Genomic DNA, 25,571 nt, shown 5'->3' on the forward strand with positions numbered 1-25,571 from the left:
TATCTCCCGTAGACAAAGCAACTCTGGTTCTCGTTTCTCCTCTGACTCTACCGTAGTTGACTCTCAGCACTCCTTCACCCCTATATGCTTCTCTTACTAATCATGTGGCCCTTTCTGTAATCTCTTTTCGAACCGTCCGAAAAGCGTCTCTCTCTCTCTCTCTCTGGACACAAGCAAGGTTTATGGACTTGATGGCATCCATCCCCGAGTACTGAAAGAGTATGCCTTTAAAATTGTACTTTTATTTGCTCGTCCGTATGGATTCCGTAAGGCGAGATCCACTGATGTTATTCTTTCTTCTTTTACTGATGTCTGGTCATCTCTGAGGGATTTGGGGGAATCTTATGTAGTTGCCCATATCCAACTTTTTTTTTTCTTTTAACAGGGTGTGGCATCGGGGTCTTATTTGTAAGCTCCCTTCTTTTGGCTTCCATCCCTCGCTTTACTCCGTCATATTTAGGTTCCTTTCCGGCCGTCGTGTCTCCGTGGTTGTTGATGGATCAGCCTTTCCCCCATTCTCCATCAACAGTGGTGTTCCTTTAGGTTCTGTCTTGTCTCCTACACTCTTTCTCATTTTTATCAACGATTTCTTCTACAGATAACCAAATGGACTCGTATGTCGACTCAGCACAACCTTTCTCCTTTTCCTTCAAATCTGCTCCTTCTCCCACTCGTTCTGCATCTCGTCTCGACACAACTTCCTCATGAAACTCGGACTTCGACTGGATGACTCCATGGGGTATGCGAAATCTGGCTAAGTTTGATGCCTACAAGACCAAGTTCTTTTCCATCTCTCTCGAAAATTCCTCACAGCTTTCCTCTCTTCTCTGACGGACCTGTAATTCCACCTCCTGACTCCGAGAACATATAAGGTATTACTTTATCATCCACACTCTCGTCGGAACTTCGCATTACAAAAATAGCAAAGTATGCCTCTTAGAAACTTGGAGTCCTGTTTAGATGTCTGAAATTTATTTCTTCCCAACAGTTGTTCCATTTGTACAAAGGATTACTCTCACATCTGGGGTGTTTCTGGCTGTGCGTCCTTACTTGACAAAGTTGAGTCGAAAACGGTCCGTATTCACCAACTCTCCCAGGCTGACTTCAAAACTCACCCATTTGCCTTAGCCATATTGTTGGTTCAGTTTCCTTCTATTGGTATTACTGTGGATTTTGCTCCAGAGAGCTGGCTGCTTGTGTGCCCCCACCATTAGCTAGAATCACATTACTTGGCAATCTGTTTCGTCGCATGAATACTATGTGGCCGCTGGAAACTCAAGGGTAGGCCGTTTTGTTAAGTGTTTCTATCCGTACACCTCGAAGCTTTGAACTCTCTATCCTCGCATGTATTTCCCAATTACTATGACCTGACAGGTTTTTCATCTGCATCTTTTCTTGTAGCCCCTGTTGTGGGGTGGAGAGGGAGGAATTCAAGGCGGGGGAAATAGCAGACTATGGAAAGAAGGAAAATTGATATTTTTTTGAGTTCTGGCCCAGGGAGTCTGTTTTAAGTCTTCGGATGATGTAGAAATAGTGATTGGAGTATGTGGTGATGGTGCTAATGTGCTACTTCCAGCTTAGTTTGTCAGGCAGCACCAAGACCCTTGGTGAAGTGAACAGCCTTAAGCGGGCTGTGCCTTCTGCTACAGGGTGGTGAGGGGAGAGGGGACGATTGGAGGCGAGATGGATGTGTCTTGATGTGGTTGATGATGACGTGGTTGGTGGTGGTCGTCCTCTCTAGAGGGTTGTATATTCGGGATAGTTGTTAATGCCGACACCATTGGTAGGATGGGCAGCATACTTCATCGAGCAGACACACAAAGGGTATGTGACACAGAGCACACAATCAGACAGTTAGTTGGAACGTAAATAGAGACAGCTCTCCGGTGAGCAGAAACCTTAAGCATATATTGGTAGGTGTATGTATATAGAAGCACACGCCAAGGTAAGCAGGTTGAGACGTTGGCAGTCAGTACTTGGGCGTGTTGGCAACCAAGTAGGTCATTAAGTAGGATCTGAAATGATTAGATGTCCTCTAACAGTCGACTACCTAGGCACCCTATCGGTGCGAAGTCCAGGCACTTTATGTTGGTAAGGATATCTTTAGACTGGCAGTTATGCAAGCTGATAGGTACTTAGGCGAATAGGTTTCTGAGCAGGCAGTCAAATAGGTCTATGGGTTGGCATGTAGGCACGGAGGGAGCTTAGATTGTCGTGCTTACAGTTAGGTTGGTCCGTAAGCAAGTTGGTAGATCCAGAGACAGGCCTGAAGACAAGCAAATAAGACCCTGGGAGGCCCTTTAAAAACAGTTAGGGTTTTATAAACGTTAAGCTTAAGAATTTATATAAAAGGCAACACCGGCAAGGAGATCCGTAAGCTGAGTTTGTAGGTAAGGAAGTTTGTCCATCGAGAGGAACATAGAGTTAAGTTAATGGGTTGGTAGTTGGCAGTGAGGAAGGTCTTGGGGCAGACATGTAGGCTGCGAGAGAGGTTCAAGCAGTCAAGGAGAAAGGTAGGTCCATTTACAGGCACAGAGGTAAGTAGGGTTGGTATGTGGGAGGCCTGGTTGGCACCGAGATAAGTCCATGGGCTGGCAGGTAGGCAGCTAAGTAGGTGGACGAGGCACGTAGGCAGCGAGATATGGACGTGGGCAAGGCAGGAAGGCAGCGAGATAGGTCCGTGGGCTGGCAGGTAGGTATGTAGACAAGCAGGCAGGCAGGGCGAGATAGGTCCGTGGGCAGGCAGGTAGGTAGGCAGACAAGCAGGCAGGCGGGAGGGCGGGCTTTGAGCTTCCAACCAGCCACACTTCTGTGCAGCTGTGGAAGTTGCGTCTCGCCTCTCCTCGATATAAGGACGGATGATATTGAGCGTTCATGGGGAAGGCCTGACACTTGTTAGAGGGATAAATTCCATAGTGTAGACTTAAAGGAAGACGAAAATGACTTGAGATGAAGGCAGAAGCTTAGGAGAGAGCGAATGCACTTTCCTTTGCAGGTTCCGTTAGCTAATTTTTCGTGTTCAGGTTTCATTCTTCCATCATAGTGTACGTCCAGACAGTACCTCTTTGAGAATGAGCAGTGTTAGTGTTGATACAGTATTCATTGTTGAGGATTTTGAAGTAGTTCAAGAGCAAATAAATAAATTTATTATTTTTCCGGTAGCTAGTTGTCACCACTGCCAGACGCATCGATCGAGAGCTGCCGCGCCAATTACGGCGTTGCCAGAGGTACGATGTTACCTACCTCAGCGCCCAGAAAATCGAGTGGAAACCAACACACTTTTTCTATTGACGTTTTTCATCCTTAATTGATATACCTTACATTAGCCATAGCCTCGTCATTTAAGTAAGGTGAACTTTTAATTTTCATTATGATACTACTAGTCATGTACGTACCAGAGTTTGTCGCATTCTTTATCCTCTCTTTTTCTTAGTGTAACTGCCTCATATCATCCACTAGGTAGGTTCACATGTGCTTGAGATGAATACCCACGTGTCTAAGGCTTTCGCTAGACGGGTCCACTGCGGGTATTGACGGTAGGTCGGCAACACAGCTTAACAGTACGAGACTCGGCTCACATACCCGCGCGCGAAGTTCAACTTGTCCCACAACACCTACGCCACATGCAGCCCAAGTTTCGTTCATCCATATCTGACGCAAATAAGCTCACATACACCCACGCCAGGTCAGCTTGAGGTGCCTACACCCATGTCTTGCCAACCTCACCCTCGCTCGGGTCTCACACACGCGCCTATGCTTGGCTGTAGTCGAGATCGATCGGGTGCACTGGATTCAGGTAGCCTAACATTTTGTGTTGTTAGCCCGCATCACGGCCGAGCCCAGCCGAAGGCCTAATGAGGAAAGACGTGCTGGGTGTGCCTAGCAACAGTGGAATGTGCCTCTTTATTTGCTTATTCCCAGGTTCTGCTTGTTCTACTTGTTTCTTCCCTCTCTTCTTACACTTATTTTGTCTTCATGTGTATTTGTCTTGTCTCCATGACTTTATGTTCAGCTTGCCCGCTTTGCTTCTGTACCGCTATATCTGTCTGTCTTAAGCTTTATTACCTGCTTGGCGTCTTGCTTGTGTCGTCCCACTTTTTGATGGCTTGCCCTCTTCCATACCGTCCTGCTTTTAAGGCCATTTATTTGCAGTTTTAGAAACATAGATATAAGCCTGTTTGCCTGTTTGCTCTACAGCGTATATACGTCTATGCGCAACTCTGCCCTGTGCTGCGTAGAAGGCATATTGATTTTTCCCGTGTCTTTGTGCGACCTACACTTCCCTTTGCATTTAGGAAAAAAGTACCCTTAAATTGTAAGCTTGTTTATGTGTATGTGTACATATTATTATTTTGTATCTTGGTTTGTTTAAGTTGCATTTTTTAACGTCTGAGATGGATCACAGGTGCACCCCGAATGGACGAGTCTTTGAAGCATCAGCTATTTCTTAAATCTTTGTTGAGTTTGTACTGTCCTGTGGGGAAAATATGATGCTTTTCATGTAGGGCTAGTGTTGTTTAAGTTAATGAGGTGTGTTCTTAGCCGGTTTCTTGTGTGCTCCACCGCAAGCTGCTTCACTTATGCCCACCTTGTCCCATCGCTCATACCCATCTTCGTCATTGATATCCACAGATTTCAAGACTATCTGCCTTTCACACGCTCCTTCCTTGCACACTTCCACGTGCCTCTTAAACGCTGACCTGCCACACCCCAGCCCATTTGCCACACCCCTTCCCATCTGCCTAACCAACACCTGCATACCACACACACTTACTCCAAACTCACCCAACCCTACCAGCCTTGCACTGGAACCTTCCTCACAACCTTCCAATACACATAGCGCGCCCTACTGGCTTACGTTGCAACCTTCCTCAACATCACTAACATACCGCATCCAACCCCACCTGTCATATGCTCCATCCTTTCTCCCAACACTCACATGCCGCACCCCACCCTCCTGCTTTACACTGCAACCTACCTCATCAACACTCACATGACGCACCCCATCCCACTTGCCTTACACTCAAGCTTACCTCACCAACACTCGGCGCACCCAGCCCCTGCTGCCCTACGCATACTCCAGCTTACCTCGCCAGCACATACCTGCCACACCCGACCCCACAAGCCTCCTTCCTGCTTCACCAACACACCGCACATCCAACCCTCCTACTTCACCCCGACCCATTTCCCTCACCCACAGTCACCTTTCTCACTCACTCTCATTTGACTTATCCAAGCCCACGTACCTCAGACACTCCCATAATCACTGTTCTATCTTATAATCATCGTCGCCACTCATACTTTTACATTTTGTTCTTACCTTCCCCAGCAGCTCCCACCCACTGTCTGCACTCAACCACGAACTTCATATACATGAATTTGTCACTCTTACTCTCGCTCGCCAAAGCCATAAGCCACTGTTGTCTTCCCTTTACGCCCACCGCACCCTTACTCACCTTCACCTGCCTTACCAATACCTGCTTGCCGTGCCCACACTCCTTTGCCTCATCCATTTCCCTAACCCATCTGACCCATTACACACCTCACCTAGCTCACCTGCGTCATTACGATGTACTTTTTCCAATCATCCCAGCACCCGCACCTAAACCAGCTTACCCCCATCTGCACTCGCCCAACGCATCCACATCAGCCTCATCCAAACACACACTTCATCCTTCTTACATCCTACGCCAGCTCATTTCACCTTAGACACAAGCCGCACGCAGACGTACAAGTTCTTATATAATCTAGAATGACATTTTTCCCTTCAAAGTTTTTTTATATTAGTATGGAATATAGAGAACAGACACGTGCAGAGTACTGAAATAGGATGTAATAAAGAAGAATAAACCCTATTATGGTAGGGCAGAGGGAGGGTTTCTACACAACTTAGGTAAACCTCATTACTGGGGGGGTATTGATTGGTTGGAGGAAGGCGATGTTGGCCGCTTATTGGTAGATAGGCATCAAGTAGAGGATTGGCGATCAATAGCGATTACTGGGATGGTAGAGTGATGTCCAGGAGCCAGGGAGCTGATTGGTGACGTGATTGAGGTGAGAAGTATGGTGGGCTGTGATTGATGTATGTATGATGTGTTGTTATTGGTAATAAACTGTATGGCTGTATATGGGTGACAGGAATGAGTAGTTAGGGACGTGATTGGAGGCCATTTAGGAAGGTCCTACCTGTTGTTGATGATTTACGTGTATCGTGAAGTATACCTTTCATTTGTTGGGTGATGGCGACCGACGTGGTCATCGACTGGTGTGTGGCAGTTAGGGATTTGGTGGAAAGGTGGTGCCTGACGAGGGCCGTCTGTAAGGTTCTTAACGAAGTTGAACAGCTGAAGGTTGTTTGTCTTCAGGAGTTTGATGGGACACCATTTTGCGAGTTGTGAAGACCTTGGTGACCGAGCCTTACACTTGACGCTTCTGTCTGGCCCAGTCGAAGATCGAGTAGATTGTAATTTGATGGGTGTCGCCCTGAAGTAAATGTAGGGAGATGTTGTGGTACGCATCTGGTGCGGACAGCACTGGTGGTGTTCCCTCATATAAGTTGTGAAGGTGACTTGCCCATACCGCACAGCTGTATATGGCGAGGGGCGTAGGGCTCTCAGCATTAGTGATGGCAGTACGAATTTTCCTGTCTGTGTTCTTTTCCTTTGTCTCTGTCATAAAACCATGTGAAGTAGTTATTGTCCCAGCTCTAAAACGTGGACTCAGCTGTACTGGGAGAATTACTGTTCGACCAGCTTCTTCCTTGTTGCTGCCAGTACGCCCAGTATTTACAGTCAGATTCTTCCAGTCCAGGTTTGCTGTGTGGTCATGACTGTGCACTGACTTCATTACTGGATGGCCGTAGTGGTAATTATGGTCCTTAAGTTTTATTCTTATTGTTGTTGTATCTGTTAACAGAGGTTGTAAATATTACCGAGTGTCAAAAGTCATTTTTGCTAGGAGGGGCTTAGTGGTAGGGTTTGAACCCAGGGCAGGTGTGAATGGTGTCGCAGGTGTTTGCAGGGCGGCAGATGTTAAAAAGGGGACGGGAGGCATATGTACACCACCTGCCTGCTCTCCCAGTCTCCCAGTGTTAGCACCGGGCCTTCCCTGCCCGCGCCACATCCCCCTCCTCACTCCTCGCCTTAATCTTCTTTTTTTTCCATTTTCTCATTGTACTCCTTTCTCATATACCTGTCGGTTTTCATCTGCTTCCCCCTCCCGTGCTGTACCTCTTCCTTCCTCCCTCCCTGTACCCCTTCCTCCTCTCTTATTTACCTCCCTCTCTCTTACCCCTTCCCCCGCCTCACAATTTACCTCCCTCCCTTACTGTACTCATGCCTCCCATCCTCATCGTCCCACTCATCTCCCACCATCGTTGTGCCCCGTCTTCCTCTGTGTTCTTGCCTTTCCCCTCCTTCCTCTCGTCCACCTCTGCACTCCAACATTCCTCACTGTACCTGCACTTTTATCCCTCACTGAAATCTTGTCTTCTTCCATCAGTGAACCATATCCTTAGTGTTTCATTTTACCCCGTCTCTTCACCTTCACTTCACCCCTTCCTTCTTTCCCTGCATCTTATGTGCATTATACAGGTTGTAACCCATACTCATTCCCATATGTCCCATTCTGTTCCGCATTGTGCCAGTGTTTGTTCTCTTTCTCTCCTTCACTCTTCTTCATTCCTCACTGTTCTTCCTCACTCCGTCACCTGTGGTTACTCTCGGGTTCGTATCTCCTCCCCACATCCTCTCCCTCTTAGTGGCAGCTCCAGGTGTGCGGTGCTTGGTAAAGTGTAAAATAATTTGAAAAATCGGTATTCTTAGATTGGCGGGAAAGTGATGAGTAGATTACCAGTTTCGACATTAGTACAAACATGCTCCAAGACTGTTGCACTGTTGTGAGTGGGTAGGCTGAATTCCCTCTACTCAGGTCCATGTAACCCACAGCATAGTGACAGCAGCAGTTTACCTCCTGAATATATGTTACCTCACCTCCTACATCCCCTCCCTCCTATCCTTCCTCATCCCCTCCCTTAGCATCCTGTGCTCCTTCCTTTAACTCCTTTCTCCCCCTGTGACTTTCCGATTCTGTTAACCCGCTCTCCGTTTTACTAACCCTCTTGTTTGGTTACAGTTCCCCCTCCCTCTCACTTAGCACCTCCTTTATCACCCTCCGTTGACCTCGCCAGAGGGTTTGCCCGGCTGTGTACCCCTGAACATTTTGTACTGCAGTACACAAACTCATTATGTATTTGCATAATTCTCGAGAGTATTATCATGTGTGGGTTATTCCATACTGCGCCTGCAGGAGACACCTCGCACCAGGCTTCAGTGGATCGTTTTGAACACACGCGATTGAGCGTTTATTGGGGAGGATGCGCACGGAAAGTCGTTGCCTCTCTTTTGCATTGCTGATGCTTTAAGTAAACATCGGATTTTACGTCTTTGGAAATTTTTGGATATTTGTAAGTGTGACGGACGCCAGTAGTAGTGTTCATTGGTGGTGCTTTGATGGACTGTTTGGTGGAGTTACGTACCTGCAAGGGGCGAACACTCACACTTCTGCATCTTCATTAGTGAAGCTTAATATTTTTTTTCTTCTTTTGGAGGGATTGGGTGGGATGCCTGCCTTACCCAATATGCCTCACAGTGTACGTGGAAGGTGTAGGTAGGTGTTTGAGCCATTAAAACAAGTTGTTCGTGCAGGGAGCCCCTCGCTGTGTGTGTTTGGAAGGCCCTCCCTCTAGCTGCCTCTAGATATCTTGGCTGTGGAGTGTCTGACGGACGGACTGTGCATCCTGTAGTGTGTCAGGCTGCCACTGTATCCTGTTTTGTAGATTTTTTTTTGGCAGTCTGGCCATCCTGCTTGTGGAGACTTGCCTGTTTACATAGCTTGAAGTGCCTGGCTGCCTCTGTGTGTTGTCTGAAGTGCCTGACTGCCTCTGTATATAGTGTTTAAAGTGCCTTGCTGTTTGAATGTATTTTGTGGAGAATCTGCTTTTTTTTATGATGGATGATTGTTTGGCTACTTTGTTTACCGAGTGTCTCGTACGGCTGCCTCTGTAATAGTTGTTTACAGTATCTGCTGTTATTTTCATAATCATTTTCAACGAGTGAACTACACGAGGGTTGTGAGGTTTATTACCCTGCCGCGTGCTTCGTTATCTGGCAAGAGCGGAAGTGGAGGGAATAAATGAATAGGGTTGGTCAAGAAGGGCGTTGTCCCTCGTAGTGTGTTGGCCAGCGCCCGCGGCTCCCCGACCACAGGGGCCAGGGTCTGGGCCCTGGGCGGGGCCGACCGAGCAGGTCTCCCTGCACCTGGAGAGCGACTGAGTTGTTGGATTAGGGACCCGGCCCTGAAGCCGTCTTCAGGTTTACCTGCATTTGTGCTTGGAAAGAAAGGAAGAAAAAATGCTTATGGGGAGAGACGCCAGCATTTTGTTATGATAGCGGTGGAAGTATGTGGAGATGTAATCCTGGAAACGCCGTCACAGTTATGCTGGCTCACGAGGAACTGGCGGATGAAAACTTTGGCGAATGACTTATTCAACGTTAATAAGAGGTGAGGGTAACCGATTCCCTCATCAACGTTTGCCACTCGTGATTACTGACATGACCCAGGCACAGCGGGCGGGCCAGACTGGTGTACCTAGCCTGGTACTGTGGTACTTTACGATGTCCCTGACCTGGGGGTCTGCCATTGGAGTAACGTGATTACTGGTGTCTTAGGGTCGTGTGTATTGTATGCACGAGTATCGTAGTGTGGTGACTGTTCTCGTGTCAGGTTCATGGAGCGTGGAGAAGGTAAGCTTTGTATGATCATTACGTCAGTAACCGGTTTATATATTACCATTTTGAAGCCATGGGCTTCACTCAACAAAGATGGCAGACGGAGCACCGTGGGCGGTGAGAGGGAGGCACAGCAACTACCTGGTGCCAGTTCTCAGACGACCACAGTCCCCGTGGACCCAGTGGAATGACGGTACTGAAGTCCGGTAGGTCGGCAGCGCTTTGTGGTCTTGCCGCAGGGCGGGGAGGCCCTTCCCACGCCTCCGCCACCTGTCGAAACTGGAGAACTGTCGTTATTTGAAGGAGTGAAACTTTTTTAGGCTTTTCACGTTTTTCGTATGGGTCGTCAGGAAGCAGCGAGGGTGTGTGCTGCCTGAGTTATATAATGGGGAGCTTCACCGTAAAAGCGGCCCCAATTTTCGTCAGGGTTTAGCAGTAGTGTTTTGATGTAATTTTGCCTCGCCTCACAGTAGTTTTCCCTCACCATAAAGTATGAAGGTAGGTGAGGTAAGTTGGAAGGTAAGGGGAAGACAGATCTTGTTTGGAAGCCTCAAAGATCACGGCGTGCAAATGTGAGGTAAGATGCGGGTAACAGTGAATTATTGGTTATGGATGGAGATTATTAGCTGGGGTTGCCGGGTAACTGCTGGGCGGAGCTGGTAACTGGAGAACACAGCCAGTGTTGGAAAACGCCGTCGCCAAGCTGGAGGACACCTCCGTGGTGGTAGGAGACGGCACAAGGTACTGGAGGACACCCGTACAGTGCTGGAGACCTCCGTCACATTGCTAGAGAGCACCTCTACAGTGCTGTGCGTGCGCACCAGGACGGAACACCTGTTGTCTGTCAGGCTGAGTTACGGGCATGAGGGTTCAAGGGTTTCGCCTGGCCCTACCTGATTCTCTCTGATATCTCAGTAATTATGGTATTATCGTGAATGTTACCTCCGCTGTGTATCATATTTTCACTTGTCTTTATCCCTCTGCATTCAGTTTGATAGATGAGAAGTTAAGTAGAAAAAATAAAAAAAACTGCAGATGACTGAACCTGTTCGTTGGTGGATGGCGGAGGTACAGGCAGGTCCTTGTCCCAAGACTTGTGGCCAGAGGCACCTCCCGTTCTGGTGAATACCTGGTGAAGTCTTCAGTGATCTTCTCCATACAGGAGAGGACACATACCGCTCCTCCTTACACCTCTCCCTTCGCTTGTTCATCTCGGTCTCCCATCTTATATTGCCGTTCCTATAATGTCTCCTCCCATGCCCTTGTTCCCTTCTTACCGTATCCCTGTCGTTATTTTGGCCGCCGCATTTATCTCCCCATTCTTCCATGCGCCAGTGCCCTCTCCTTTCCTTGTTGCTCCATATTTACATTTTCATTTACCCGCTTCTGTTTCCCCCCTCCTCCTTTTCTCTACGTTCTAATCTCATTGGTCTGTCGTGACCTCCCTGTTTGGTATCTTCCTTCTCTCCTGTCGTGGTTTTGTCCTGTATATATGAACTTTCTGTCTTGTTCGTCTTGGATCATCATCTGCACTAGAGCTATGTGTCATGTGTTTGAAGTGTTCATTAAGCTCCTCTTTACCTTGACTGGTCTTCCATCACTGTTTCTCTCGTACTTGAATATCTTTTACTTCGCTTATATCCCCAGGCTGCAAAGAGTGAATAGTATATAGTTTTCTCGTAGACGGTGGGGAACTGGGTTGGTTTTTAGGTCAGAGGTCAAGGTCATTTTGGGACCTAAATTAAAAGGTTGGTTTCTTGGACATTTGATTTTTTTTTACGACATTTGCCAAGATCGTCCTTGACCAGGTGTTTTATATGCTAATATAAGCTCGCTTATTCGGGGTTGTCGGAGACGCCATGCTTGTTGTACACTGTCGATATTGGTCGTGTTGAGTATAAGAAATGTGGATGTTTCATGTTTATTTTGAATGCTTTGGGATTTTTGCAGTCGGAGATTCATACCATACGTATATGTGTATACGTGAGGTTTCGATGAAATTCATGGAATGGTGAAGTCATGATAATATTGAAGCCGGATTGGTGAATTCATGAGGTATAGTAGAGTCATGTGGGGTAACAGTGTGATGGGAGCTTTTGAAAAATGACTGGAATGATGAATGAAGTATTAGTTGCATTATAACATGATGTTATAGGGTTGTTAAGTCACCAAGTCTCTTAGGTAGGGGTCGTCGACCCCGGGCACGTATGCCAAAGTTGGCACGGGAAGAGAATTTTTTTTTTGTGGCACTCGAAGACTTCCTTTTCTTCTGTGGTACTTATTTTAATGATTAAAGGCTTTGTATTGTTCACAAGCGCTGCTTCATTAGTGCCAGCACTCCGAAATAACGAGTCTCTCATAATGGATACAGTTTAGAATTATGGTACTGTACGTTAGATTCGGAGGAGAGAAATGGTGGCACCCACTGAAGGTCTTGAACGTAAGAGTGGCACCCAAATAACAAGACGTTGCCAACCCTTGGCTCTAACGTATGGGTGATGTTACAGGGTTGTGAGGTTGGAGACACCCTGCCGTAAGGTATGAGTGATGTTGCAGGGTTATGAAGCTGCTGATCCCTGCTGCAAGGTATGAGTAATGTTACAGGGTTGTGAAGCTGCTGATCCCTGCTTTAAGGTATGGGTGATGTAACGAGGTTGTGAAACTGCTGATCCCTGCTGTAAGGTATGGGTAATGTTACAGGGTTGAGCAGGTGCTGACTCTTGGCTTAAGGAATGGGTGGTGGTTTAACGTTGCGAAGTTGTAGAGTGAATAAGGTATGGGATAGCAAAATCATGAGGTCATAAAGCCATGAGGGTAATGAAATAATGAGTATTGAAGTCATTCGTTTGTGAAGATTTGGAGACACGTGAGAGTAGCTAAATCGTAACGAAGGTGGCGTGAAATGATAGGTGTGGTGTCATGGTATGGGTTTGTGCAGTCATAAGGAAGACAGAGACATGTTCTCTAGAGGATGTAGGGAAGACGTCATGGTCGTAGCACTGTAGTGAAGACAAAGGAGGTTAGTGAGAAGCGTGTGAACGGGTCGCCCAGTGTGTGTGTGTGTGTGTGTGTGTGTGTGTGTGTGTGTGTGTGTGTGTGTGTGTGTGTGTGTGTGTGTGTAAAGCCTTTCAAACCTCAAGACACCGGTTTGAAGTTCTTGTGGGATGGTTCTACCGATGGTTACCTTGGTACACACAGTAATAGATAATGATTCTGTTCGATATCTGGTTAAGTCCCATCTGGTATGGGACGGGGACCAACATGGCGTTTTGTTACCTCCTTATCTACTCGACAGATGTAGATTTGTTTTTATTAAGTGGCCGACAGGCACGGGCAAAACATGTCCCGATAAGAGACCATCTCTGGGCGAAAGCCATAACGTGAGAGGGAAAGAATGTAGAAGGCAATCACGGCTCCTCAGGTGTTTGCGGACCTTACTCTTCAAGGTTTACGGGTTTTAGGAAGAGGGAGAGACGAAAACAGGAAGAGACTTCTACGCTTTAGCTGTTCGAGAGAGAGAGAGAGAGAGAGAGAGAGAGAGAGAGAGAGAGAGAGAGAGAGAGAGAGAGAGAGAGAGAGAGAGAGAGGTATCGTAATTGTTAGTCCTGGAGTGGAAGCAGAGGCTACCTCGGGTCCAAACCTTGGGGGCGGGGACACATGCAGGCAGCTCAGTTGAACAATGGCCAAAACAATACCTGTTTAACAAAGAGAGAGAGCAGCATCATTGCGGTGTACTGAAAAGGATAGTTAAAGAGAGGTATGTCAGGAGAATTAATGAGATGGAAGGATTTCGATTCCTCTCATCGATGGAGAGATGAGGAAGGATCAAATGTGTGGGCAGCACTCCCTACTAGGGCCAGTGAAAACCCCTGTAGACTTGAAATAGATGCTCGCAAGAAAGATAAACAACTTATGGGAAGGAGACGTTTTGGCTGGTGTTGATTATGTAGAGTTTCCAGGATAGATTGGAGGATGTGGTTATGCCCAACATGTATATGTTATTACAGGGTTTAGTTGTGTTTTTTTTTTTTTATTTGAACAGAGGGAAACGAATGACGCATAGATGAAGATATGAAGAGAACTTGCGTTTTAAAATTTTTCGATTTAACTCAAGTTTCTGCTTCCTCATTCTGAAATGCTGTACAGGTCCATATTGAGAGAGGTACGGAAAACTAGGAGCAAACTTGGATTACAGCAAATTATGATGAAAAAGAAGTGTTATCAGTTGGAGAGTTAACTCTAGGTTGATCAGATCGGGAGGTTGAGTTACCAAGGTTATTGGAGATGGGTTTGGTTAAGGACCAAAAGGTTTTCTCCTTAGAAGAAGTCAGATCAGCGCACTTTCTCTTTATGAAGGTGCTTGACTTTACGAAGAACAGCTTTGCCGGGATCTGAGCAGGAATTAAAGCAGAGTGAGTTTCACGGCCCAATTACTCTTCTTTCATTGCTAGACAGTTATCAGAGCAGGAGCGATCAAACCATGATTGGCCGAGGTAGGTTTAGTGGAAGACGTGGGGGTATAAAGCTTTACCTTTTCAGCGCATCATGAAGCATTTTATGGCAAGTTCCTTTGAAAGAAGCAGATTTACGGCATATTGATGGAAGAGCACGTCCAGGCGAGCTCTGTTCCCTCTCATATAATTTCATGTCTTCCATTGTTCCTTTAGCGTAACGTGCCTTAATAACTTTAGGAACGAGCCAGTCTCCTCTCCCGCCGTAACTTTCCATTTGCAATCTGTTCATTCGACCACTTTCACTTCTCCAGTCCTCACGCAGGAGAACATGACTCTTAACACTCATGATTTTCTTTTCTCCCGTTTTCTTTCCCTTAGATTTAGTACTTTCGAGAAGATTTTATTTCACACATACCCTTGGGTAGAAATGTAGTTTTTCGCGAGTATTCTTTTTTTTTTTTTTTTCCAAAATTGGTCTGTGTTGCCGTTAATTTTTTTAAGTAATGTTCTCAGCAACTCCCATGTATTTGAAAAAATTCTCTCTCTCTCTCTCTCTCTCTCTCTCTCTCTCTCTCTCTCTCTCTCTCTCTCTCTCTCTCTCTCTCTCTCTCTCTCTCTCTCTCTCTCTCTCTCTGTTTTTTTTTTCCTAGACTCCGCCTACGGGAGGTTACCCCGTTTGTATCAAGTCACACTTCGGCACGGATGTATCGTTGGGAATACAGTCTCGTCATATAGCTTCTTACTCCAAAGCAGTGTGCATTTCCCCGTTACTGGAAGTAGCCCAGCCTTGGGCTTCTGGAAAGACATCCTTGGATAATATTAGTTCAACTCATTCGAAAGAGGTCCTGGTATATTATATATATATATATATATATATATATATATATATATATATATATATATATATATATATATAATATGCCGATACATATGCTATTCATCACCAAGCTCTTGTTAAGGACTGTTGCACATCACGTAGCAGCAGGGAAATGAACTCTTGTAGAGCGAGAAGGTCTTGGGTAGAATTGTCTTCCTGTCTGTCCATTGATGCCGAAGGTTGCTTCTCCCTCGACTTGTAGCCACTTGTTCTTGGGGTCGGGTAACACACAAACGGATCGAGGACATGACACATGTAAGATAGAACAACCAGAGGACATGACCTGACATTAAGAAACTTAAAAAAAAAGTCGTAAAGAAAAGCTGTTATAGTATGTGTCGTGTGTGAATGGAAGACATGGTTAATGCAGATGGCATAAATGAATTGAAGTTGTATGACAGCATGTTCAAGAGATAGGGCCCCATGAGTGTAAAACTCTCTCTCTGTCTTGATACAGTATGAATAGGTAATTAAACACACACACACACACACACACACACACACACACACACACACACACACACACACATATATATATTTTTTCTTCGCCGTTACCCACAGTAGAAAGGTAGCGCCAGGAACAGACGGAAGAAAGGCTTGTCTCGCACGCATCCATTCTTTAACCGACATGTATAATCTACCAAAAGCACAGCCCCTAGCTGGAACCAGGCATAACAAACCTGGCCGCTTCACATTCCCTGGTTCACTCTTTTGACGGCACGTCGACCCCTGTATACCACATCGTTCAAATTCACTCTATCCCTTACACGCTTTTTATCCTCCTGCATGTTGAGATTTTGATCATTTCAAATATTTTTCACTGCATCCTTCCCTCTCCAATTTGGTTCCCCCTTCTCCTTGTCCTCTCTGCATCCACATATATCCTTTATGTAATCCTTATCTCGCCCATTCTCTCCATATGTCCAAACCATTTCTATACACCCTCTTCATCTCTCTCAGCCACGCTCTTGTTGATACCACGCATCTCTCTTACCCTCTCATTATCTGCTCGATCAAATTACCTTATTCCACATATTGTCCTCAAACATTTCCTTTCCAGCACATCCACCCTCCTCCGCACTTCCTCATCTATAGCCCATGCTTCATCCATTGAACATTTTTGGGCCTACTATACCTTCAAGGATACCCATTTTCGCTCTCCCAGATAGTGACCTCTCTTTCTGCACAGTCCTCATTGCTGCCAGAACCTTCTACCCCATGACTCACTTCTTCCATGGTTCCATTTGTTACCAAGTCCACTCCGATGTATCTAAAACATTTACTTCTTCCAGTTTTCATGTTGAACTTGCTCCCTTACTAATATCTAATTCTGCCCGCTAAACGTAATAATCTTGCTTTTATTAATACGTACTCTCAAATACCTCCTTTCACACACACTCCTAGAATCAGTCACCAACTTCTGCAGTTTCTCCTTTGAATATAACACCAGTGCTGTGTCATCAGAAAACAGCAACAACTTCCCAGACCAGTCAACCCCTACAGACTGCATACTTACCCCCTCTCCCTAAGACTTGCATTTACCTCCCTCACCACCCTATCCATAAACAAATTAAACAGCCATGGTTGCATCACACACCCCTACCGCATATTAAACCCGAAGTATGAACCTTTTGTGTGTGTGTGTGTGTGTGTGTGTGTGTGGCTTATGTATTTTGCAATATGTGCACATGAAACCACCATCCATTAGCAGGTGGCATGGCTAATGCAGTCATATCCGCAGATTACACTACATTTTGTTAAGAACTTCTCTGTGGTATAAACACCCACCCCTAGAGCGACTGCGTGCAGGCAAGCTACCGTTAGTAGGGAGGCAGTATACATTGTAGTACACGGGTAGGACAGTAGCAGCAGACAGTGTGGTAGGGCAGCATAAGCTACTACAGAGTGTGGTAGGGAAGCAGCAGTAGAGAGTAGCAGTTTGGTGGTTATCATGGTGGCTGACACAACCGAGGGAGCATCGCGGCTGCTGCTGATCAAGATAAGATTAGGGTTACCATGTGCGACTCGCTGGGTGGGAGGAGGGGGGAAGATGGATCACTCCCCTTCACACACACACACACACACACACACACACACACACACCTGCGATGTAGCGGCCGTTACTGACCGTCACGCTCGCACGGATCGCACGGGATCCAACCCGCATAGGTTCGAATCCTGGTCGTGGCAGCCGGTCCACAGTTCAACCAGCTGTTCATCCTCCCTGAAGGGCTAGTCGATAGAATGGGTACTTGGCATCCCATGGGGGGTGGATTGTGTGTGCATTCTTATATAGGAGTACATATATACAAGGCTAAGAGACGGGGCAACACGAGTGTAAAACTTTTCCCTGCATCACACAAATAGTACTCACGGATAATGATAATCACACACACACACACACACACACACACACACACACACACACACACACACACACACACATGTAAAGAAGTACTTATGTGATATAAGAGTGATAGATGAATGGAAAAGAATGAATGAGGACATGATGTGAATGTAAGAAATTGAAAGATAGTTGAGAATGGAAAAGATGAGACTTCACGAAAGTGAAACTTACTCCCCGTACACACACACACACACACACACACACACACACACACACACACACACACACACACACACACAGGTGGGGGGCTGGCACAGGCTAGTGTGTATAAATACAGATGGGAATAAAGACTTGGTATACACATACAAGGTTTGATAAGACGGGGCAACTCAAAGTTTGATATACGGGTCCACTTAAGTATTAAACTCTCTCCCCGTAACCCAAACCTAACCTAACCAACCTAACCTAACCTAACCTAACTTAACTTAACTTAACTTAACCTAACCGAACCTAACCTAACCTAACCTAACCTAACCTAACCTAACCCAACCCAACCTAACCCAAGCTGACTACATACACCAGATCTGCTGTGGACGTGGTCTCGTGCCCAGGGCTGAGTCAGAGGATGTGAAACCTATGGATTGTTTTTGTTGTTGTATTTTTTATTTTCATCTGTGTTGCTTCTTGCGAGCGAGGGAGGGAGGGGGGAGGGGAGGGGGGGAGGTGATGATGCCCGTAAGCCAAGGCCAGTGACGTCACCACGATGTTTCCTGCCTGTGATCCGGGAGGAAAATTTACCTGGTGGGACTTGGGAGTCAGGGCACCGGTCATGCCCACCTCACCATTCATCACCACAAAGACCACTGGCGTAGGGAAATCTGGGGTGCAAAGAAAAACACCTACCCTCTCTCTCTCTCTCTCTCTCTCTCTCTCTCTCTCTCTCTCTCTCTCTCTCTCTCTCTCTCTCTCTCTCTCTCTCTCTCCCTTATGGAACGGTTATACCACAACCTCCAAGAAGAGAGTCTGTTGACTCCTTATGAATGGTATATTTATATAACAAGTTGTGTTCATAGTTTGATCATAGTTTGTGTTATTCATACCGTGAATAGAGTTACTATATTCTGTACGAGTCTCGCCTCATCCGTGTCTGTTGCTGCAATGTATGGGTATGATGCAGCACGCCATGCCTTTTCATATAAGATTGTGAGATATTTATTTACACGTCAGACTGATTTCTGTTGTTGCATTAACTGACCACGACTGTAAATCTCTTACGCTGGCGAGTATTAAGTGGATTGTCTTCCTCCCTCCCCCCGCCTGTCAAGAGTTCTGAATTTTCGCTGTGGTCTGCGCTACGTTCATTCACTCGTCTGAAGGTACAAGATTCCCTTTGATGCCGCAGTATGTCTTGTGCTGTTGGCCTATGTTGCTCATTCGAATGATTAAGGACAGATAAATATTGTCCTGTCGGAAGTTTAACCCACTTGGAAACGTAGTTGCATAAGGGAGATAAAAATCCACTGTTGAGCGCTAGCGCTACAAATTACTTTGCAGTTATAAAGAGAACGTTAAAGATAACGCTTTTCAGTTGCCTTGCAGGTGCCAACGACCGGCTGTTGAAGAAGTGTCGCCAGCTGTTCGACGTTCTCGGAACAAATCCAGTGTTATAGTTTAAGGAGTGATGCCCAGCATCTGCAGTAGGAACGCCTTCTTACAAAGGCTTTCATTCTTCTCTTTAATTTCTGTGGGTTCTTAGAAAGCATCAGGTTGAATATATAGTTAGTTATGCAACCCAGAACCCGTTTTGGGGGAGGCTCCTGCAGCTGGACCGTGTTCCACACGGGAGCATGGTAAGGTTGTCTCCTATGTGTTGGGATGGTCATCAACGGGTCCTTTCCCTCCGCTGATTTCCCTTTCCCTGTCTTACCACTTTGCTGGCGGAGTCCTTCAGTACCGGTCGCTTGTGTATTCCCAGCTGTACGAAATTTATTTGCATTGTAAGCCTCCAGCATATGAAAAATGAATACACAAAGCCGCGCTTGGCTTTGGCTGGGGTTGTGTAACACCAGCTAAGCATGGACTGACCAGTTGTGGTTCTGGGTCATGGTAGCATTCAGTGCTCGTTTGCTGGATATCACAGTTGCCGAGGTCATGCGGTGTGGGAGGACGCTTGAATTCAGTAAGGTCTGCTGCAGGTACTATTTGAAAAGAGACGTTAGTTCCTAGGGCGCTAATCAGCGGGTTTGCATAAAAAGCCACAGCGTCGAACATCACGTTAACCAGGCACCTTGCTGCAAAGGTGATGTAGTCAGAGGGTAGGTTTCAGGGATGGAGGAGGAACCCCCCCCGAAATGCTGTACGCCGAAGGTGACCCCTTCGTTAATTCCATGCTATGTTGCCGATTGTCCTGAAAGTGCGTTTCACGGGCCGGAGTTTTAAAGGGTTTGACCCGATGACTACCAGAACGGGCCATAGCAAAGTTTAAATTGAATGAACAATTGTTGTGTACCCCCAATGATGCCCCAAATGTTATGTGTCCTAGTATCAGTTTGCAGAGCCGTCCCTACATGATGATTAGCTTTCATGAAAAGTGGTTCCGGGAATTCGGCAAATTGGTATGCACCGCCGAGAACCACTAATGCAAAGCAACTTTTCCTGCGTATATTGTCACGCGTCGGTCAATAAAAGTGCTTGTTTTCGGTAGATGAATGTAGACGTCGTGAGAAAATGCTTCCACCTATAAATGAAGTACACTGGAGTTTCCAGTAAAATACTATTATCAGTGTGTGTGTGTTGGATATGTTAGTTGATTTGGTAGGGCGGTTAGGGTTAGAATGCGTCGAATGATGGTTTTCGTTGATGTTTTTTTTTTTTTACTGTCAACATCAGCATCAGTATCAGAAAAGACGAATGTTTTGCGTTGATTTTACGACGCTTCCTCTCAGCAGTGTGTCAGTAGGCTGCTGACACACACACACACACACACACACACACACACACACACCCGTCGCAGACACCTTATCCACGACGCCCCTCCTCCACTGAGTGCCGTTCACCACAATCTACTTGTTTTAATCAGAGCTCGTACAAACAGATATAAGAACAGTCTTATACCTACCACTGTGAACTTGATCAGCAATCAGTGAACAAGTGCATAGCTATGCTAGCGAACAGCTCACGTTTTCTGGTAGTTAGTCTTTGTGGTACGTATAGGTGTCACTATACATCACTTAATGTTCAGTTAAGTTCGTAATGCGTAAACCTTACCATTTACTCTGTAAACACCCGTGTATATCTACAACCCTATCTGTCTGGATGTACGTCACCCACGTGCTTCTCCAAGATGTGGAAATATCCAGCTCACTCTATAGCCCTTGCATGATTAGGTAACTTGTAACTATCAAGACCTCCCAGTTCTGTAATGATCTCTCCATTTTCAGCCATTTGGCTGCCGAAATCCAATACACCGCTATTTATTTTATTCATATATTTATTCATATAATTACGTACTCCGCCCACATGTCAGCAGTGACCCAGTTACGCCGGAGAGGAAACTGCTTGCTAACGGCGGCTGGTGTTTGTGTGTTTGTAACAGTTTTCCCCGTAAAGCTTTTGACATGGTATAGCGTTATTACCCCTTGCATCATCACTCCCCCTCTGCCTCGCTCCCCCAACCCCACTACCTCCCCCTCACGTTGGGGCCCCAATTCAGTCAGTAGGTCAGGTTCATAGGTGGGGTGGAGAGCTCTGTAAGCGGCGCAGGAAGGCTGTCTCCAATGCGTCTGTGGTCTTTCCCGTGAGAAGTGGTGCAAGCAGTTGCTAAAGGCAGTCAGTAGGTGGGTAAGTAGATACCGGCTCATAATATGGTTGAACGATAATAGCAATTGGGTTGGGTCTGTGGGCTGCCAGGATGGGTTTTACATTGTCGCGTAGAATTGTGAAGGACAGCATTAGGTTGCGCCTGACTGTCAGGATTGGACAGTGAAAATTGGCATATAACTGTCGTGGGTGGATGGTCCAGTATGGTCGGGGTGGGTGGGATTGTAGCGGGCGAGTGAATGCCAGTGGGTCAGGTTCACACTTACCACCCACTCACACTTGTCACCTATAACGCTCTTATAGCTCCTCTGACCCCCATACACTCCATGCTACGTTTGTCCCTCATCGCGAGGGTTTTGAAGACGAAATGATTGCTGTTATTCTTTAGGAGAACGCTAGAGTCGGCCCTTCCTAAGAAAAAAAGTATGTATATTCTCAGAACGACGTCAGAACATTCGTTTTCAGGGAGATATGCAGCTCCCGTGAGATGGTAAGGTGGTTTGTAATGCTGGATATGTGCTAGCAAGTGGCGGGACACCTGTGATGATTGATTCATGTCGCGTCTGGCTAGTGGTTGGTGTGACTTAGTGAAAGTGGAGGCGGGGCTGGAGGAATCAGACTGTTGAGGGTTAACGGATGTGTCTTTATGTTCAATGATCGAGGTATTGATGATGTGTATGTTGCTGCGTTTGTGTGTGTATGCTCACTCAGGGATATGTCTTTTCGCCAGTGAGATATAAATAAAATATTCTGATGATGGTGGTGGTGGGATACACCGAGACTGGTTAACGACGCGAACAGTCATAGTCATGCGATTCGACCTGCTTCACGAAGGCGTTTGGAGCAGAAGTGTGCACTAAGAAGCAGTTTGGTACTAAAGGTATATTGGTCGTATTTCATCGTATTGTGTACAGGTGCACTGGCCGTGAAGGGAACAGAACAGCAATTTCTTAATTTGGTTACTTCATCGAATCTGAAATGTGCCTTTCTTCCACACTCATTGAACAGGTTTGATAGTGTATTGCTGGACAAGTTAAACATTATTTAATTGATAGTCTTTGCATCTGCTCATACATTCATTTTGTGCTGTTGTAACTGGGTTGAGCGGAGTGGAGTCGTCATCCTGCATTTATGGCAGCCCTGTTGCGAGTAAAGTCCTTAGATGTTTGCTGGATATCGAGAGAGACTTTTTGTTCTGTCACACCAACGGAGTTACTCTTTGATTTGAATTACTCTGTTCTGTAGTGCTTCGTCGCCTTGATTTTTGCATGCTGCACATTATAAGTAAATGTCTCTTATCGTACCATTGTATTATTCCCGTTGGCGTACGTAGAAGAAGTGCACTTTTAGACGTGCATAGAAAAAACAACTAATGGCATTAAGATTTTTTATGTATAAAGATAAATGTGTCAACGTAGATACTGTTTTCATTGTATACAAATTATTTGTATGAGTGTATGTCCTCATAGCTGTATTCTTGCTGGACCACGGATTAACACTTAATGTAAAATACAACATAGTTTAGAGAATGTTAAACCTGAAAGTGAGTGAAGTTTGGCAACTGTAACACTAGCCTCATCCGGGCTGTGAGGTGTTGCCAAATGACCGGTTTGATATTATATGAAATTTTTGTCGTTGATCGTAAGCTTTTGTTTCTCTCGAACCATCTTCGTACAATTTAGATCATGTGATTTCTTATTTTTAGCCTGTATCCATGAAATCAGCTTTTTGTAAGCTTAGAAATGCGATCGATGGAGACGTGTACATTGTGGCAAGCGTCAGTATTCTGGTATCCTTCGACAACCACAGTCGACAAGGCAGGTCACATGCATCACGCGTGTGTGTACTGTCGTAGTGTGCTGTCCATGTTCCTCCATCCATTCCTCCCTCTCTTTGGAATCTCACGTGATCATTTTAATCAGCCTTCCAGCATCATACTGGGATTCGAAACACTGCGTTGGCGTCAGTTGTCAGACTTGGCATGGATATCCGAACATATTTCGAAGGTAGATATTGCATGGGGTGAATGATAGTTTCTTGTACATTTCAGTTAACTGTCGACATGGATTATAGTAAGATGTTTAGTTTAGTTTCAGACATTTCAAGATTGGAGGAGGAAAACGATATCTGCATGCGTATGTGTATGGTGAAGTACAAAGTGGAACATGGTGCGGGTCGTGGCGCCATGGGTCTGTAGCTTATACGGGTGTGTGTAACGTGTCATTATTGGGTCAGGTTTCATCTGCTAGAGAATGTTCCTGGACACAGATGGCAGCCACCAGCTGAGGAAAATGGTAAATCTAGGATTTGACTTTTGCAACACATTGGATCTTTACACACACGGTTGGTTGATAAAACTTTGCCCATTGTATAAACAGACTTCAAGATAAGACCGTAACAGGTTGCAAGTTTTACAGGCTTGCAGTTGACTGCCTTGGAAGTTCTCACTGAGTCACCCTCTGTTGGCAGTCACCATTGCCACCCTCACTACCCTTTACTATCTCCCACTCTTCCACACCTGATGCTCTAGTAACGCTATCTCATCCTGTGCCTTGCCCTTGCTCCCTCACACTTGGTTTCCTGGCTACGCTGCTTCACCTGTTGTACTGGCCATTATACCTCACACCTGATACTTTGGCCATTCTACCTCACACCTTGTTCCTTGGCCACACCACCTCACACTTGTCTTACACACACTGCCTCACCTTGTGCCCAAGCTGGCTGCATTACATTTGATGACCTGATCACGCTGCTTCATACCTGGTACTCTGGCCATGCTATAATCATCAAGTGCCGTGTCCATGCTGATTTACACCTGATGCCTTTGGTTCGATGTCGCCAGGTACTCTAGATACGGTGTCACATACCTGGTGCCTTGGCCACGTTACCACACGCCTAATGTCCTGGCCACACTGTCCCGCATGTAATGTCCAGGCCTCACTGACTATCTGACACACATTAAACTACCCTGGTTCGCCTTATCCATTTGACTGCAACATTCCACTTTAAGTTGTATTAGCGTCGTTAGCTTCTGCAGTACGGTTCTAGTGTTGGTTTATGAGATCGCTCTGTAATGTGAAACTGTATCCTTACAGTTAGGCTGCACGTGGTACACTGTAATTATTTCAAGCAACATGAAAAGAGATCAAACCAAGAAGGAGAAAGATCGCACGAAGCAACAGACCAAGAAATGTTTTAGAATATCAGAAGTAGGAACTTTAGGGCCACACAACGTAACTAGAGGAAAAATGCGTTAGGTAATGGAACAAGGTACACTAACTAAGCTTCATTAAGTTAAAGTACTTGTAAAAATGATGAAAACACCAGGTTGAATAAATATGTTCCCATGGGAACAGTGTTATATCACACTGAGGGACCTGACAAAAGCCTTAGAGTGTAACGTGATGGATTGAAATATTAATTAGTGTAACTCACCTTATCACCAGATTTACATAATTAAATGCCACTTTGATAGACAATTGAACTGTATTCAATGATAAAGTTACAAAAAAAGGTTTAGCTTAATATACCGACCTGGAATTTGAGAGCAGCCATGTGCAAAACGCACCCAGGTATGGTCGATGGCCCTCCATCAACTTGGAATTCTTTCAGTTTTAGTCTTGTAAAAATCCTTGTATTTCCTCTTTTGATCTTGAGAGGGTGTTCCCCACTTGTCTTCAGCGTAACAGTCCACTGGCTTTCGAACATGCCGAGACGCACACCCAGCGTTCGGAAATAATCTCCACTGTTTGATTCCTGGCATGTCGCATAGCTGCAGGGACTCTGTAGTACCTCATCTCAAGGACCTCGCCTCCTTCCCTTCGGCAAGATTCACATGGTACTTTGCCTTTATTTTCGCGAAGCAACAAGAAATACCACTAGACATCCCCCAGAACGGCAGCCGCCCACCAACTCGGACCTCGGCATTTTGCGTGTCCCCTTTAGTAGAAGCTCTGCTAGACCCGGCACCAGCGCAACCCAGGGGACGCCTGCCTCGTGTTCTGTACATACTACATCGCCACGGGAACCCTGCCAACCTCATCTTACCTTACTTTACCCTATCTTAATTTTGCCTCACCTCCTGCGGTATCACTTGACTAGTAAAACACTTGTTTCGTTACTCGTGTACGCTACAGTGAGTGAATGTACCCGCTAAGGAGTAATTAACGTAGTCCTACTACTTCATTCCCAAAACAGTATGTTCACTTGCTCACTTTCAAAACCCCACGCGCATCCATCACCAGAAACCAAGGACCTTAACCCACAAGTGGTCGTCATTCGCTTTA

At 45.9% G+C, this 25,571-nt stretch overlaps 1 protein-coding gene across 22 annotated transcripts in view; it reads left to right on the forward strand.

Annotated features, from left to right (window-relative positions):
- LOC139753727 (uncharacterized) overlaps positions 1-25,571 on the forward strand; it is a 1,039,260-nt gene that overhangs the window by 322,398 nt on the left and 691,291 nt on the right. Inside the window, exon 1 of one of the 22 annotated variants that reach the window (XM_071670485.1) lies at positions 21,228-21,262. The exons of 18 other annotated variants lie outside the window; for them this stretch is intronic. In XM_071670485.1, the coding sequence (XP_071526586.1) occupies positions 21,243-21,262 (20 nt within the window). In that variant the 5' untranslated portion in view covers positions 21,228-21,242. 3 more of the 22 variants (XM_071670495.1, XM_071670503.1, XM_071670492.1) reach the window with 3 other exon arrangements.

Source organism: Panulirus ornatus, chromosome 15 (assembly GCF_036320965.1).
Source record: "Panulirus ornatus isolate Po-2019 chromosome 15, ASM3632096v1, whole genome shotgun sequence".
Taxonomy (NCBI): domain Eukaryota; kingdom Metazoa; phylum Arthropoda; class Malacostraca; order Decapoda; family Palinuridae; genus Panulirus; species Panulirus ornatus.